Source organism: Microcaecilia unicolor, chromosome 13, assembly GCF_901765095.1.
Source record: "Microcaecilia unicolor chromosome 13, aMicUni1.1, whole genome shotgun sequence".
NCBI lineage: Eukaryota > Metazoa > Chordata > Amphibia > Gymnophiona > Siphonopidae > Microcaecilia > Microcaecilia unicolor.
Window position 1 is genome coordinate 36,622,927 of NC_044043.1, and position 18,510 is coordinate 36,641,436.

At 40.6% G+C, this 18,510-nt stretch overlaps 1 protein-coding gene across 1 annotated transcript in view; it reads left to right on the forward strand.

The window, feature by feature from the left end:
* CASTOR2 (cytosolic arginine sensor for mTORC1 subunit 2) overlaps nucleotides 1–12,788 on the forward strand; it is a 224,256-nt gene extending 211,468 nt beyond the window's left edge. The window contains exons 5-9 of the mRNA XM_030185885.1: nucleotides 1,832–1,955; nucleotides 2,619–2,729; nucleotides 4,876–4,958; nucleotides 6,849–6,943; nucleotides 12,124–12,788. Coding sequence (XP_030041745.1) covers nucleotides 1,832–1,955; nucleotides 2,619–2,729; nucleotides 4,876–4,958; nucleotides 6,849–6,943; nucleotides 12,124–12,189 — 479 coding nt within the window. The 3' untranslated portion in view covers nucleotides 12,190–12,788. The remainder of the gene's footprint in view (nucleotides 1–1,831; nucleotides 1,956–2,618; nucleotides 2,730–4,875; nucleotides 4,959–6,848; nucleotides 6,944–12,123) is intronic.
* The last annotated feature ends 5,722 nt before the right edge of the window (nucleotides 12,789–18,510 follow it).

Here is an 18,510-nt window from a genome sequence, read left to right on the forward strand (position 1 = left end):
TAAAAGGCGCCCCCTTTATGTACCACAAAGGGGTATGCTTAGCACAAATTCTATAGATGGAGTAGGGTAGACTGGCTCATTCCAAACGACAAGGGAGACATATGTACAAATATAGTTCTTTATTGAAAAACACCAAGAGGCATATTTTCAAAGCACTTAGCCTTCCAAAGTTCCATAAAAACCTTTGGAAGGCTAAGTGCTTTGAAAATATGCCTCTAAGTGACTCAACACGACTGCTGTGTTCGGGGCTAAAGCGCCTGCCTCAGGAGTCTTCTGGTGTTAAAAAAAAAAAAAATAATAATAATAATAAGTTTTGAAGTCTGGTACAAAAAAAGGTTTTCAAGTTCTAGCACAAAGCAAAGCAAATGTCATAGTCCAAAAATTCAAGGATGTACTTCCAATGACCACTGGATTGCTCCTTTGAATTTTGGACTATGACATTCCCTTGTGGTTTGGAAAGTGCCAGCCTACCCTACTCCTTCTGTCGTCTGGCTGACTTTCGTAGGGATTGAGTTTTCCTCCACTCTTGTGGTTGTTTCTTCTTTCAAGCACAAATTCTATAACAGCTTGGACTGCATCTAAGCCATTGCACAATACTAGTGAAATACTACATTGGCGCTCCAAAGTTCACCATGTAATTAGACAAGTTGTGCGCATCACCTGGTAACACATCCATGCCCTATACACATGTAAGTCCCCTGACAGTTGTGCGCTAAGGATTATATTCTATAAGTAGCGCCTAAAAATCGGTGCTGCGATGCTATAAAGAGTATGCGTCCTTTGTAGAATCACGCTTAGGCATAAACAGAGTCTGACTATAGGCGCCTGCAGTTAGGCTTAAATGCCAGTACCTATAGTTATGTGCAATTTGGCTGTATTCTATATCAGTGCGCATAATATTTGGGAATGCCCCCCAGAAACGTCCCTGTCCATGCCCCCCCCCCCCCAATATGTATGTGCATTAGGATTTATGTGCACATTGTTATAGAATACCCAATTATCAGTGCTGATTGGCACGTTAATTAAGTTACATGTATTGGGCATGTGCCCAGTTTAGCTCACGTAACTCGTACTACATATAGAATCTGGTCCTAAGTGATTTAGGCACACGCTTGCCGATGTTCAGCCAGAAATGGCCACTGACCGTTTAACTAGCGTTTCGGCACCGAACTTCTAATATTCAGCGTGAGATAACTAGTTCTCTCTGCTGAATATTCATGGTCAGCGCCATAAAGGTAAACAGCTATATCGCGTGATAACCAGCAATCGAGACCTAGCCGGCTAAGTTTAGTGGCCAAATTAGACCGCATAAATTGGATACCTGTCTTTGGCTGTTATAAACTTAACTGGCCAGCGCTGAATATTCACTTAAACCGGTTAAGTTTGAGGCGACCTCCCCCTCCCCAGATATTCAGTGTCAGTCACCGGAAATAGTTCAGCATTGAATATCCAGGATCAGCGCCAATCATGCCACTTATGTGGGCTGCCTCCCACAGTCTGACTATCGGGCCCACTGTTTATAGAACAGTGTATATCACTTAGGTGTGAAAATGATAATTATTGCTGCCAATCGCGTGTATAACTGAGGTGCAATATTGGCGCCTAAGTTTAGACACCACATAAGGAATCGTCCTTCACCTTTTTTTTGTAAACGTGATAGTTTGTCAGCTCTGATGGTAAAACTGTATTCAGATGGCTTGGGAAATTTTTTGCAAATATTATCTATTCCTGTTTCTGAATGTCTGAGCAAGATGTATAAGGCCGTTCTTATGTTTGGACGATGGTCATAAGGATTGGTTAAGTATAACCTACCTGTTTCTGTTTCTTCTAGTTCAAAGGCCTGTCATTCATCCCCTCTCCAGCCCCAGTAACATGTTCTGTGTCACCAGCCTCGATCCAGATACCCTTCCCACCGTTGCTACACTGCTAATGGATGTTATGTTTTACTCCAATGGGTAGGTTCTCCACAGCAGAACACTCTCTTATAATGAACTATTTTCATGAAGCAGCACTATAGAGCAGATTTACAGATCAGCTAAAAAAGAAGAAAAAGTAAAAAGCATAAAACCTCTGAGTCAGCTTGTGTGCATAGGTTTGAAACAGTGCATCATTTATCTCCAATCTTTGAAAGGAAAAATTCCACAGAAAAGAATCATGCAAGTGAAAACTTAGACTGGATAAATTCTATATAAAATGGGTCTCGGTCCACAATACTGAAGTTACTGAATTACCAGTTAACAGTGGACGAACTCCTATGTCTAAATACTGTTTCCAGAATGCCTTGCTGGTTGGTGTTAAGAAGTGTATATAGTACCCTGTCAACCTTGCTCACTCCTTGCAGTTAGGCCTGTGTTTTATCATAAATCTGAGCTTACTGCTAAGGTCACATGGACCCTTGACCAGCTGATGGTGCCACAGCTTTCCTCATTTTAATTTTATCCTTTTAGGGATTGAGAGATTTTCAGTAGAGCCGCCATTTTGTAATGTGTTTTTGTGCTGAACATTGCTACAGCCTAAGAGAGAATTGAATAGATGCAGGAGGTCACCCAATATGATTTGTTGACCTTTGACTCCATAATGACTGACTTTTCCACTTACCTTTTATTTGTTTCTTCTAGAGTAAAAGAATCAGTGGCGGGCAATGATGACTCTGACCACATTCGTTTCTTTTCTTTTTCTCTCATTGAGGGATACATTTCCTTAGTGATGGATGTGCAAACACAACAGAGGTGAGGCCATGCTGATTGTTATTGGGGTTCCATTTGTTTCCAGACAACTCACACATCCCAGTATACCACAGTCCATTTTAAATGTCTGAGCATAGGACACCCATATCTTCACAGCTACCCTCATCCCTAACTTAAATGCATCTGCAATAAGTCTCAAAAAGAATGTGGATTGGATCAGTGTATGTCTGATATTACACTTGAGAGGCCAGATGATAAGAGGGGCAAGAGAAGCCAGTACTGGTTCTGCTTTATTGCATCTGTGGGTTTGGGGTCCTGTTTTGCTTGACAAACTGGAACTAAAAGTCCATAGATGTGATGGGACAGAGCCAGAATCCTGTGAGCCTGTTACTCGTGGCATGGACCTCTTTGGCCATTTAAAACTTCTCTCAACTTGTGGTGGTAACAAGCTGAATTGATGATGATCATGTTACCCCTCTTTTAAAAGCACCACCATTGGCTTCCCATTAAGTCTCGTATCATTCATAAGACCTCACTTTCCATGCTCTTCGTTCATCTTTTCCTCCTTACTTTGCTGCTCTGATTACACCCTACTGCCTTCCACATGTCCTGTGCTCGGCATTTGATTCCCGTCCCGCTATTCTTCCAGTACATATGACTAGGCTAGAGTCCACTCGTCATTCAGCTTTTTTTCACCTGGCACTGTCTCTCTGAAATTCTCTCCCTCCACACCTACGTTCTGAGCTTTCTTATCCTTGTTTCCTCTGTCAACCAAGAAGGCCACTTGTTCTCCCTCCCTAATTAGCTTTTCAACTGGTGGAGGGACGCCCAGCTGAGGCCAGGTTGACGTTTAGCATTTCTTTCCTTTTCCTCACTTTCTGTTCCCCCTTTTCTTGTTTACATCTTTCCTATGTACAATGGAGTTCTTTTCCTTTTCAAATATTTATCATTGTACTCTGCTTTGATGTTCCCTGATTAAAAGGCGGTATAACAAGTAACAATAAACATAAGTATGAATCTTTGACACAAAAATAGTCCCCTAGGTCTAATCCGTGGTATGACAGGTCACCCAAAATTATAGCACCCTTGCTATGGCTGATGGCTATCCCCAAAACTGAACATGCACAGAAGGAGGGTTGTTGTGGAGGTGGCCCGTGTATTGTGCAGAGTGTAGGAGAGTGTTCTCTGGATCCCTGCGAGGTCAAGTATTTTTTCATTGAGTTGAGGGTGGGGCGGAAGTAGAGGAAAAATGTTGTACCTTCCCACTTTGGACTCAGTCCCATCCAAAATTCCAGGTCTTGCTACACCACTGGGTGTAATCCTGCTTGCACTTAAAAGCCACAACTCCAAAGTGGAAATAAGTGAAGACTTATCTTTGAGGCATATTCTTTATGGTGTAGATTAAATACAGCGTGAGTAGTAGGCATGTAAATCTGTCATACATATTGATTAGGGATATCCTGAAAACCTGGCCTGGTAGTGGCCCTCAAGGACCAGGAATGAAGACCAAGCCTATAGCCCAAGGCTTCTCAAACACTGGGTCACAACCCTAAAGAGTGTTGTGAAACTAGCATTTCTGGTCATGACCTGGGTGGGTCCTCCACAGGAGATGTCATCAGCCTGAGCCTTCAGGGACCATATGCTTTGTTTTGGCACCAATGGGGCCACGGCTACAGAAACTTTGATAAGCACTACTCTAGCTAGTTTGGTTTCGAGGCTATCTGCAATGAATATTGAGCAATTGCAAATAAATAAATGAGGAAGTTTTGTATGCACTCTCTCCGTCGTATATAAATCTACCCTCATGCATAGGCACTGTGCATATCCCGAAATTCAGCCTGGTGGGGGAGGAGAGGAAGGTATCCCAGGACTGACCTGAGAAACAATGGTTTGGAAAAGACCAAAACATTTCAGAGCTTTAACAAATGTTCTGGGCATCCAAGTATGGGCAGGTTTGAGCAGAGGGAAAGTATAAGCCTTGGAGGCCATTGTTTCCCAGTTGATCACAAATGAATTTCAGGCAGTAGTGATTGGTTTCTCCTCTTTCCAGGTATTCAGTGACCTGGTGGGAAGGATGAAAAAGGGCCTGCTTTGAAAGTGAAAGGAGCCTTGGAACCATGATGCAGCAGGCTCCTGTGTCTCTTCTGGTGTTGCACTTAATTTTTCTTTTTAACTATTTGTTTTCAAGGTTTCCTAATAATTTGTTATTCACAAGTGCGTCTGGAGAGCTCTGGAAGATGGTTCGCATTGGAGGGCAACCTCTTGGCTTTGGTAAGTGGTTATTCTTCATTCTTTTCGCTCCAGACATATGCTCACACACACACAAAGTGGAAATGAAGGTTTTCTGGGAAGGTTTCCTATGCAAATAATTTCCATTCACATAAATTTTATTCTCTGAAAATTTAGCACATTTTCCTGAATTTATCATTTGTTTTGGCCTATCAGATGACTTTGTATTGCATGTATTGAAAAAAACAAAACCCCACATAAGTGCCTTTTTACTAAGCTGCATTAGGTGTTAATTCACGCATAACACAGCTTAAAATAGTGTACTGTAGGACACGCTCAGGCGTCTTGCGTTAACTGCCAAGTCTGCATGTGATGATCCTGTGTGAAAAAATATTTTACTTTTTTTTTTTTTGAGGGGACACGTGATAACTGGTTAGCACAAGGTTACCACCTGAGCCCTAGTTCTGATGTAGTAATTTTTTTTTTAATGGCAACATTAGGGCATACTAACAAAAATTATCTAATGGAAGAGCAAAAAATAACTACATTAAAAAATGTTTGTTCTGAAAATTGAGAGAGAAAAACACTATTTCAAATCAATAATATTTAAACAACTAAGCCTCAGCTGCTCCAGGAAAGTCAACGATACTAAAAAAAAATTGCAACCCTTAGGGGCTAATTCTCATGGGCTTATTGGTGTGCTGAAAAAACTGCAGTGGAAAACAGTTCTAAAACAGAGAGAAAAAGCCACTGCAGAAAAAAAAAACAGCCACACACAATCTATGAAAAAATATAAATATAGTGTTATCTCTACTCAGTTTTCTATCTACAAATTATCTGATACAGATCCAAGGGATAGAGCTTAGCACGCAAAAAATGCTCCACTTATCTGTAAACACCATCGAATGGCTACACCAGTCCCAGGACAAATGGCCAATTTCTGGGAGGTTGTAGGCTACAATAGCTGCTGCATGTTCAAATCCTGCTTCAGGAGGAGGAACTATCTTGATGTGTTAAAGGCTCAAGATGGCAGCGAACGGTTTTAAAATGCTAAACATCATTGATCCAATCAGACACTCTTAAAGATTTTAAAGGGGCAGATCCATTAGTGCACGGCCATTAATACAAAATGTAGAAAATCAGTCATTTTACTGCTGTGGTAAAGAAGGCCCGATCATGTGGCAAAAACTTACTCAATGGCACACCAAGGCCACTCTTTACCGCAACTTAGTAAAAGGACCCCATAACCAAGTAGTCAAACAAATATTTGGTGAGGAGTGAAAAAAGAATAAAGATATTCAGTGTGGTTTATGTGTTAAACTGAAACAAATTCCAAACTTGAAATTGCCACACTGGTCTACTCTTGCATTAACCTGTGTTTATCATAACTAATGCGTTTTTAGAACTGGAACATTTTCCATGAAAAAAATAAAAGCCTACCCCAGATCTGTGTCTGGCATAGGTGCCAACATTTCAAAATGATTGAGGGTTAAAAACGCAATACAAATTACTCCTCCATGAACTTATTGAAAGGGCATGCTCAATACTGGGGGTGCTCAGCACCCACTGGCAACCAAAAGTTGGCTCCTGTGCCTCCAGGAAATAAGTGATGGTGAGAGAGAATCCGGAATTACCATTTTTACCAAGTGGCAAAAGGGAACCTCGTTGTATAAATGAAAATAGCTTTTCTTGCAGATATTTTTCACAGAGGTGAAGAGCCTGGTTTTTAATCATCTTTCTCTTTCATGGGGAAAACTTTTATCATTTTCAGTCCCCACTGTGTGGTATTTCTGATGAATGTTTTGTTAAGTTTTTTGTAATGCGTTTTTTTTCTTTAAGACATAGTTGCTTGGTTGCAACATTCGATACCACTTCTGTCCCTAAAAGCTTTTCTTCCATTCCACTTAGTCCTTTCTCTCTCTTTCTGTGTAGATGAATGTGGAATTGTGGCTCAGATTTCTGAGCCCTTGGCTGCTGCTGACATCCCAGCTTATTATATTAGTACATTCAAGTTTGATCATGCTCTGGTAAGTTTTTTTTTTTTTTTTTTTAATAGGAGGAGTGGGGGAAGGGTGGGGTGAAAAGAGAGAGAGGAGGAGGGGTTGTAGCTCAGAAGGGTCAATGGTGTGTTTCTACCCATCAGGGCCATAGCCAGACTTCACGGTGGGAAGGGTCAGAGCCCGAGGTATGGGGGGGGCACATTTTAGTCTCTCCCCCCCCCCCACAGCAAATTCCTTTGCTGGCGGGGGTCCCCAACCCCTGCCAGCCGAAGCCTTCTTCAGCCCGGTCTACAGCACCACTGCGTTCGCTGCCCTGCCCTTTCTTCCTCCTGACGTCCTGTGCTCGCTGAAGGCTTCAGCTGGCGGGGGTTAGGGACCCCCGCCAGCAAAACCAGGGCCCACATGAAATTTGGGGGGACCCAGGCCCCCGTGGCCCCACCTAGCTACGCCACTGCTACCCATCCTCCACTCTGTTCATAGTTGACTGCTGAAAACTGTGAACAGTTTTTTGTTCAGCATGGTTTGGTTGAACAAAAGCTGCTCATCTGTACTATGTCTATTCCTGTTTTTACTATATTTAATAATAATCATTTAGAAGCAGAAAGAACAGGAAGTGGAAACTGTATTTTCTTTTTTTGTCCATTCTCCGGGCTCAGGTCCTCAGATTTGGCTCGCAGCTCTATTCACTGGGGTAGCATCAGCAGTTTAATATCAGCCAGTTGTATAAACTTGGCAGGGAGCTTGGTTGGAGCAAACCACAGAGGCTTGGTAATATGATAGCAGATACTCAATGACCCAAATATTACCACCATAAATTGTAGAAATTATTCTCTGTTGTTATATCTGATGTGGCCACGTTTCACCCTCAGGCTGCGTCAGGGGTACAATTATACAGCAAATCCCTTCTCAAAATCAAGGTTATTTCAGTAACGTAATATACAACAAGAATTCAAAATGTATCTCTTACACAGCATAAGTCAGTCTGTTAAGTAAGAGGCAGGGCTCAGCATCTCTGCCATCTGTATAGGTACCTATAGTGTTTTTTTTATGATAAGATATGGACATAAATAGCCAGACATTTCTTCCACACAAGTAATGACCGATAATGCTGTCACAGAAATGTTCCTCCACTGCCAACACTGGCCCCTACTGCTGCTGTCCAGATGGGTGGCTTGTCTTAATCTGGCATAGAAATGTATGTAAAAACATTATACCCTGTACGTGGCTAAAGGTGCATGCACCGTATGTCAACATGTTGGATTAGGGCAGGAAGAGTAAAGAACAGAATTTTAGAAAGAACATCCAACTCAGGATATGGACGCCCATATTTCATGTATTTTAGAACAGGATCTGCCAACATACAGCCTGTTCTAAAGTACAAGAAAGTAGATATCAAGTTCAGGCTACATCCAGCACGAACCTCCATTTTACAAACTGAAAACGTCCAGACTATGAATGGGCAAGACAAAGAACAGTGGAGTTGACAAAAGAACCCCAAAAGCCAATGCTGTGCTAATGTCCTTTAATAAATATCTTCACCTGACATGATTTGACAGAGCTTAATAAATGATTGCTGTATTATAATTTTTTTTGTTTTTTTTTTTATTTATATCTTCTTCAGACCGTTGGAGGTAGACCCAAATTCAATTGTTCACCATATCAATATTTATATATGGTGACAGGGCTCATACCCTTCTCGTAATCGGCCATATAGCATTCATATATTTTGACAATTTTTCTATTTTCAAAAATCTCATATATATATATATATATATATATATATATATATATATATATATATATATATCCATAAAGAAATAAAATCGTTTAAAAGTCTTGATACCATGTCAGGCTGAAAGGTAGGGCTGCACGTGTTTCGCCAGCAAAGCTTTTTCAAGGTATGCCCCTGTTAAAAAAACAACAATCAGACCTCAAACTGGAAAATAATTTCCATATGTCCTTATAGCTATATTGTAGCAGTCTGTTAACCTTTGTCTCGGATCGAGTATCCGCTATTTAGACTCCGTCAGCCAACATGGCCGCGGCGTTTTTTTCAAGCTTTTTAAAGATATGATTTGACACAGGCCATGTTTTGTCTATATGGCCTGCATCAGGAGTCTGAGAATTTGCTAATCAACCCAGTCATACACAATTATATCCCGACACACTCGGTAATCAAATTCATCAAGTTCTGAGCAATGTTAAGCTTAGCGATTGGCTTCCTTAGCGCTACCAACGCCAAGTGTGAACCGCCAAATGCGCTGCTATTTTGTGTATTTGGCAGTTCACAGTTAGCATTGGCAGAGGCTTTGGTAGCGTTAAGCGCTTATGACATAACATTGCTCAAAGCTTGATGAAATTGATTTACAAGTGTATTGGGATATAATTGCGTATGACTTGATTGTCAGACTCCTGATGCAGGCCATAGAGCTGAAACACGGCCCATGTTGAGTTGTGTCAAGTGAAAATATTTATTGAAGAACATTAATGCACCATTTGCATTTGTTCTTCTTCTTTTGACAACTCCTTGTGCTTGGTCAGAGGTGTGGAGGTTTGTTCTTACGTCTCGTTCAGGCGAAAAAAAAAAAGGGACATGGATGTTTGCATGATTGCAGAGGAACATCCGTATTATAAAAGGTCTACACAGATGTCCATCTGAAGGAGCAGCTTAATGGTTGGAGCAGACAGCTGAGAACCAGGGCAGAGATTTAAAGGTAGCCAGTTCAAGTCCCACTGCAGGCTTTTATCATTTTTTTTTCTTTTCTTTTTTGTTTAATTGTGAACCCTCCAAGGACATGAAAACATCTACTGTAATCTGGATGTGCCAAGTACCAGGTCTAAATACAGCCGTCCATCTTTTGGCTCCTCCTCAGTCCTGCCTTCAACATGCTCAGACCACGCCCTCTTGCCATATGGATATACAGCAGTTTTAGACGTTCATATTCAGGCTTTATAAAATCAGTATTTGGACGTCCATGCAATATAGATGTCTAAATGTCAGTTTTCAGGCGGTGTCTTCTGCTAACTCATAATTTTTAAAGAGAAACTCTGCCTACAAGCAACCCACACACTTCACCTCATTCCGCCCCCTCCCCCCCCCGGTTCTACCCATGCACCACAGGATTTTTTTTTTTTTTAGTGAAGTCATTTTCACACTTATGGGGCCACATATTCATGTAAGTGGAATCTTATGAAATACTGAGAAGCGCAAAACTACTTGCTTTGATGTGATGATGTGTACTTTGCTAGTAAGCGTAGCTGGAGCGCGTGGTCTAGGTGGAGCATGGGTGAAGTTCGCAAGTTGCATACATTAATTTATAAATACTTGCATATGTGCAAACTATAAACACGAACATCTACAGGGGGGATTTTGCTCACACCTAGAAACATAGAAACGTGACAACAGATAAAGGGGAAAGGGAAATGGGACTTGATATAACGCCTTTCTGTGGTTTTTTTTGCAACTACATTCAAAGCGGTTTACATAGTATATTCAGGTACTTATTTGTACCAGGGGCAATGGAGGGTTAAGTGACTTGCCCAGAGTCAAGGCCATATGACCCATCCAGTCTGCCCATCCTCTGTAACCCCTAATTCTTCCTGTTCCTAAGCGATCCCACATGCTTATCCCATGCCTTTTTAAATTCTGGAACAGTCTTCGACTCCACCACCTCCAACGGGAGGCCATTCCACGCCTCCACCACCCTTTCTGTGAAATAATACTTCCTTAGGTTACTCCTAAGCCTATTCCCTCTTAACTTTGTCGTATGCCCCCTCATTCCAGAGCTCGCCTTCATTTGAAAAAGGCTCTCTTCCTGTACATAAATGCCCATGAGATATTTAAATGTTTCTATCATGTCTCTTCTCTCCCTCTATCATGTCTCCTCTCTCCCTCCTCTCTTCCAGCCTATACATGTTCATAAGCCTGTCCCTATAATTTTTGCGTTCAAGACCGCTTACTAATTTCGTAGTCGTCCTCTGGACCGACTCCATCCTGTTTATATCTTTCCGTAGGTGCGGTCTCCAGAACTGCACGTAGTACTCCAAATGAGGCCTCACCAGAGACTTATACAACGGCACTATCACCTCCTTTTTCCTGCTGGTCATGCCTCTCTTTATGCACCCAAGCATCCTTCTGGTTTTGGCCGTCGCTTTTTCTACCTGTTTGAAAGCTTTAAGGTCGTCAGACACAATCACCCTCAAGTCCCGCTCTTCCTTCGTACACTGAAGCACTACAACCCCTATACTGTACCATTCCCTCGGATTTTTGCGACCCAAGTGCATCACCCTGCATTTTTTGGGATTAAACCTTAGTTGCCAAATATCGGTCCATTCCTCCAGCTTCGCTAGGTCCTTCCTCATGTCATTCACACCCTACAGGGTGTCCACCCTGTTGCAGAGTTTAGTATAATCCGCAAAGAGACAAACCTTACCAGACAGCCCTTCCACAATATCGCTCACAAAGACGTTAAAAAGAGCTGGCCTTAGGACCGATCCCTGGGGTACTCCACTGACGACCTCCTTTTCTAAAGAGCAAGCTCCATTTACCACCACCCTCTGTCTCCTACCATTCAACCAATTTTTTTACCCAATCAGTTACCCAATCTAGGTCCCACACCGAGGGCACTCAATTTATTTATCAGTCGCCTGTGCGGAACCGTATCAAAGGCTTTGCTGAAATCCAAGTATACCACATCAAGCGCCCCTCCCTCATCCAACTGTTTGGTCACCCAGTCGAAGAAGACAGTCAGATTCGTCTGACACGACCTACCACTAGTGAAGCCATGCTGCCTCGGCTCTTGCATTTCATGTAGTTCAAGAAATGTCACAATCTTCCTTTTTCAGTAGTAGCTTGGTAGCATCCTGCCGAAGAGAAATATTAGCTATGACTTTCTAATCCAGCTATTTGGCTTTAAGAAAAAAAATCTAGGGGATAGTAGAAGACCATATTTATAGAAAAACAAGAGGAAAGGAAGGGGAGGGGTCTTTTCCCTAAACAGTATTGAAGAAAGTTGTTTTAAAGCTGGGGACCACAATGTCATAAATTGTGTGGCTTTGTCATGTATAGATAACTTCCCTGTCACCTCCATTCCTCAGTGTGATAACAATAACTGTGCAGAGTTTGAATGTACCCCCTGATCTGTTTTCACTCTAGAATAAAGGCTGCCAGCTGAGCAAATGTTAAAAGTCTGCTTTGGTTTCCACAGGTGCCGGAGGAAAACATCAAGGGCGTGATCAATGCTCTCCAAGTCAGTCAAGCAGAGAAGCATTAGAAACCTCCGATGTGGTACCAAGGCCCTTTCCATTCTCCACCTAGTTTTTCTCCTTGCAAAGCTGTGTCCAGAAAAGTGTCATGACGAGAGAAACTATGGAGGGGGGAAGAACAGTAGAAGCAGCTCCAGCTCCATTTTATTTTACTTTTCAGCAAAAAAAAAAAAAAAAAAAAAGGTTTCTTTACATTAGACTCCAAGGCATAGTGCAACCTGGCTGCTTCCCTGAGGTGAAATATATTTGTAAATACACACCAGCACCGTAATTCCAAAAAAATTCACTTTACTATTATACTGCATAAAAACACTTGGTGAAATCATCTATTAAGTCATTAAAATGCTCTTGGATTCCTTTCTGTCTTCAAAGAGAGAGAGTTTGTCATCATGGAGTGTGTCACAAGAGTAGATGAGGAAAATAACATATTTATACATTGCTCTATTGCAAAATTATGAATTCTTTTTCTGGCAGCGGACAAGCATATAAAGATAACAACCCAACATGCCAGTCATTTGACTGGGCAGATGGTAAACTGATCAGTATTCACAAAGTTATTTATGGGGATTAAAAAGTGTTTTACCTGCTTACATTGGCTGTCTGGAAACTTCCCTCCTCAATGTGGCTAAAAGTGTGTATGTTGTTCTATAACAAATATATAGTTTTAGCCATATCAAGAGGAAATGTTCCTGGGGGCTTCTTTAGGGTGAGGGGTGTTTTCCATAAAAAAAATTTAAAAGCATCAGAAAGCAAGTGCAAATATGCAGAGGCAATTTGAGCCCATGGCAAATTTCAAAGCAAATCAATGTATGTACATTTACGTTGAGAATCAGGACGATCTGGAGATAAATTATACCCACAGACTTTGTGAGGACCGTTTGAAAATTGCCCCTTTGTTAATGTGTAAATGTATGTATGCAACATATGTAGAATATATGTGCCCCCATGAAATTGCTACCTGAAAATATTACCATCCATTAAAAAAGGAATAGTCACCAAGATAATATTGCATCCTTGTCATGGGCCAGTATTGCCTTTGTAGGTCACTTTTTCTTCCCGAGGGAGACGATATTTTCCATTATTGAGCAAAAGTGACAATCTATATTTTAACTTCTTGGTCCTAGTCAAAAAAAAAAATCATGAAAATAAGTTTCATGATACCCTCATGTTGACTGTTGCCAGTATGCAAACTGTTGACTGCTTCAGAACAGCAGTAGCTCTTGTTGAACTGTGCATTCTTTTCTGGATTGGTGGGAGGTGGTGCTACAAAACTGGACTCTCACATACATATACATATGTTTCTGTAATTTACATTAGGTGCACAGCAACGTCCATTTGAGAAAATAGGCTGGGTGAGCACTACTTGTAGAGTTCCTTGTATCTTGAACTTGCGTATCCTATATTCTCAATTGAGTGGTAAGCCTATGTAGGTCTAGTGGAGAAGCTGCAAAGTCCACAGACTTCTCCATGGGGGACATCACCAGCATATTTTGTTTCAGTGGACAGTTGAGAACCAGAATTTTACTGTGGTAGAAGGCATCCGGTTACTAATGGGTACCATCCGAAAGTATGCCGTATACTTAATTAGTATCTGGTTCATCTATGTTAAACCAGGTTCTGAGGAGAGTACAGTATAAAGAAGCTTGGCTCTATTTTTCATCTAAAAATGTTGTAGATGTACTTTTTCTTTTATTATTATTATTGAAGCATTCAAACCAGCTAATGGCTTACCAAACCATTATAGGTTTAGGTTACAAAAATCGGGGCATCTTCCAATGAACATTACCTTTGCTGCAATTCTTTTCAGTTCTGTATCCTACTGTACTGTGCTTGGAGTAATCATCCAATCACATAGCATTACTAGTATACATTTTGCTTGGTATAAGTTTTGACTAATGATACAGATTCCAGTTGTTAGGTAGTATTCAGCTGCAGATTGAATCCCTTAATGCAATAGAGCCCTCTTGAAGGAATGAGTTGATACGTGAAACTGTGAAATGCTAAAAACTCCAAGTGTGTGGTGATAAAGCTGAATGGAGTTTTATGAGTTGTAGAGTTGATTCATTTTCTACTGTAAAAGATTGCGGGGTTTTTGTTCAAAGATTGAATGTTTTGGGTTTTTTTTAATATATATATATTTGGAGAGTTAGTTTATTTGTTGATACTATTTCCCCTTTATTATATTCATTAATTTTTTCCAGTCTGATTGCTCGTATATTTCAGTGCTGAACACTGCCAACAATTTTCTTCTACCTCCCGTCAAATCTCTTTTAGGTCTTTGTGGTTGCGTAGCAGTGTTGGAAGCGTTAACATCATCTTGTGTTTTGAAGGCTTATGTTTAAAATGGGTTTTCGCTGTTGGGAAGCCACAGGTCATTAGGGAACACACTAAGGAGGGGGCGTTATCTGTGGGCTACTGCTAAAATGTGGTTTTATCATTAACCCCAGTTATTAACCAGGTGTCATTGCATAAAATGGGACCTGTGCCAAAATAGCATGAGTTGGGATAAAATAACATGAATAGTAGCCCGCATTGATAACTATGCCCCTAAGAGTTGTATTCATCATGTAACACTGCTGTCTCTTGCAGTCATTATATAAAGAGATGGGAACATTTTCCCAACTGCTCTACGAATCCAGTTAACTTTAATGTGTAGCTGATGTTATTATTCAGGTGCCTTCTCATAATAAGTATTGACGGGATAGCCTGGAGTTTTGAAACGGTCTGTCAGCATCTTACTTATGTGCCAGCTCATCGGGAATTTCTGTCTTCTGTGAGATGTTTCTATGTAAGTGAAACCTAGTTGGGAACACTGAGAGTAAGCAGCAGAAGAAAAAGTGATTGATCATTTCACCAGAGGCCTTGTAAGGTGATTTTTGTTTGTCTTCCTTTGGTAGTAAAAAGATACTTGTTTGTTCTGCTGCTAGTTTCTCAAGGGCCATCACCCTGAGTAGTTCCAAACACACTGAACTGTCTTTCAGAAGCTGCATTTCCAGGCAAGCTAATATCTTTTCTCTTCAGCATGTCATTTAGCAGCTTTGTCAAATTCTGATGGAACAAAACCAGAAAGACTGAACATTTTCGGTAATTTTGCACTCTTGCTATCTCCAAAAACGAATGCTGCTATTTTGAATCTGAACGGTCAGAATATACTTTTATTGTTACCAGCAGACTCCAGATCATCAGGGACAGGTTGAGCAAATCCTGGTTTTGTCATCTTACATCTGTGGACATTTCTTAAAGACTTTGGAGCCATAAATACAATGAAGGCAAAACCCAAGTAGGCTCTTCCTGGTCCTGATGACCTAAACCTATCTTTGTTCCTGACGCAGTTTTTTTTCCAAAGTAAAATAGTGTCACAGAATCCTGAAACGATGCCATATTGTGTGGCTTTTGATCAAGCGGTCCAGTAGGATTGTATAGTACAATCCTTGCTTTCCATTAGGAACTGGTTTCCAACCAGTCATAAATATATTCTTTACAGTGATACTCTGGTTTCAAATCTGACTCAAAATTCAGTTGGTGTTGATTGTTACTGTAAAAAGGCATAGTGAAGACTTTAATCTTAGAAATAGCTATGGATTGTGTTGGAAAACTGTCCTTGGACTGTTTCCTGAGTCCATCTGATCTCTAAAGAGCATATTTTGTTGAGCTGTGCTGATTTGGATTCAGAGATCCCCAAAGAGCTCGTTGGTAATAGCATTGCATTTGTCTGTCAGAGTAGCAGTTGCTATGCATGTGCGTATGTGGCAGTTGATGCTGTTGATTCTTTGAATTATCTTCTGGAAGGGGTAGTAGAATTGCACTATTAATTAAAAAAAAAAATAGATATTTCCTTGAAAGATTTTGCTCTCCTTCAGATCTGCACAAATGCAGAGGTACTGTGTTCTCTCTTTAACCAGCTGTCAAGCTGTTCTCAGGTGAGGCCGAACTTGTCAAATTTGTTTTTCCTTGAGGCGGCCATTTTAACTTGTCCCATTAATGCTTTCCAAGTTCAAAGTTGCTAACATCTGTCCTTGGTTTTCTATCTCTGTCAATTTGCACAAACTGTAAGTAACCAAAATAAAATGCTTGTCTGCTTCTGGAGGCAAGGAAACCTCTGTCTTTCTCTCTCCCTTCTGTGGCCTTTGTGTTCTTCAAAGTATGAAATCCCCAAGTATGTGTGCGTGTTACTCTGTAGATTAGTTTTGTCTTATACTGTTGAAGAATTTGTTAGGTTTTAGAATTTGTGATGAGCTTGTGTTTGTAGTGTGTTTACCCAGAAATATATAGCATGTACGTATACTGGTTACTCATGTGTGTATTTGTTTGTCACATGCTATACAGCATATACTAGCAACATATATGCCGTATTCATGTATATAATTGTATACATATACATAGTGTATATGTGTATTTGTATGTCTTCAGCTATAGATTCACATAGACACACACAGGCACATCCACTGTGTATATATATGAACATTGTAGTTTTCTAGAAATGCTTAAGGTGTTTCCTGTAATCCTACATACATGGTTGGTGTCCTTCTATAGAGCACATGGTTTTTGAAAGAAATTTTAGATGCTCTACAAAATTAAGTGCAAAGAATTGTCTGTTAGATCAACTCCAGTGAAAGAAAATGGCCGACACACTTGGAAGTAATCCCACCAGCTATTTTGCCTTGGTTATGAAGCACAAGGGGTGATTCCATGGCCCAGCAGGAGGGAGGAACAGGCGAAGGCCTGATCTCCTCCATAAGTTTTCATAATTTAAATGGTGGCATATGTATTTATATGAGACACACAGTGGATGTATGTATACATAATATATTAATAATATAGAGATATTCAAATCCACTGGTGGAAATTACTTTGACAATTTCATTTTGTTTGGCGACAGAATGTTCAGCCAAGTCTGATTTTGTTTTTGGTAGTCAAACAAGTTCCTGAACATAATAGGGTCATTGCATGAGGGTCTTAAGCATATAGGTCAGCTTTTTATACGCTTAAGTGAGCACTTATAAAATTGCTATGGGGTATGTATGTGTACAAAGAAGATGCACAAAAACATAAAAGTCAATTTTCAGTCAGCAGAAAACTGAATAACTAAACTTAAACTATTAAAATTATACCTATATGTAGCAAACCAATTCGCTTGACTGTGTAACTTTAAATGCAAAACGTAACACATTTAGGGCAAGGTTCTGTATATCGCTCCTAAAAAAATTCATGTGTAAAAAAAATAAACTAGGTGTATTCTATAAAGTTCGGCTAGATTTAGGCATACTTTATAGAATACACCTAAATTTCAGCGCAGTTTATAGAATACACTGAGCATCCCTGCAACTAAATTTAGTCGTGTATTCTGTAACGACATAGATTTTAGAAATGCCCACGATCTGCCCATTCCACACCCATAGCCATGTCCCCTTTTCAGCTGTGCACATTAGAATTGATGCGCATCACGAATACACTAGATATTTGTGTGCGTAAATTCTAATTAATGCCAGTGTCAGTAATTGCTTGTTGAGTGGAAATTATTGGCGCTGATTGACCTGTTAACTAATTAAGTTGCATATGCAAATCCAGAATATGATTAGGTTTGCACACACAACTTAATTCGTGCTATTTAGAATCTGGGGATTAGGGGAGGAAGTTATCAACTTGAGCTACCGTTAAGATGGATTATTTTACCATAAGTCGTGCTATTTTAGCACAAGATCTCATTGCATAAAATGGGACCCTGTGCGAAAATAGCACGAATTGTGGTAAAGTAACCCCTCTTAATAGTGACTGACTTTGATAACATCCCCCCCTTAAAGGTGCACATTTTCTGACCAGCCAAGATGGATGTGTAATTCAGAAGGAGAACAGTTGAATTTATCCACTCTGTTTAACTTTTACCAGTTACATGACCCCCTCCCGCTCACAAATATTAGAAAAAGAATTGTGGCAGTGGAGGCCCCATTCCCCCACCACTACTATTTAAAAAAGTTAGTTGCAGCAGAGGCCACCCCATCTTCCCCACCCCTCCCTGATCCCTCATGGATGTACCATGAGGAGAGGGGCTCAATACTGAACTGGGATAGGTCCGTTTACTGCTCAAGTACTGTGAATAAATGAAAATAATGCTGCTTCAGTTAAGCAATCGCCGGCCAGTATCCAGTCTTTCTCTCTCTCTCTCTCCAAAGTATTTGTTAAAGTAGTTTCCCCCCAAACTTAGAGATTTTATTGACAAGACAAATCTTCTCCATCTCTGCCGGTCTGGTTGTAGACTGGAGCACAGAACCAAATCTGTCCCGACTGCTTTGCTTAGTGAGATTCACAGTTTCCTCAACTCTGGAAAGTTT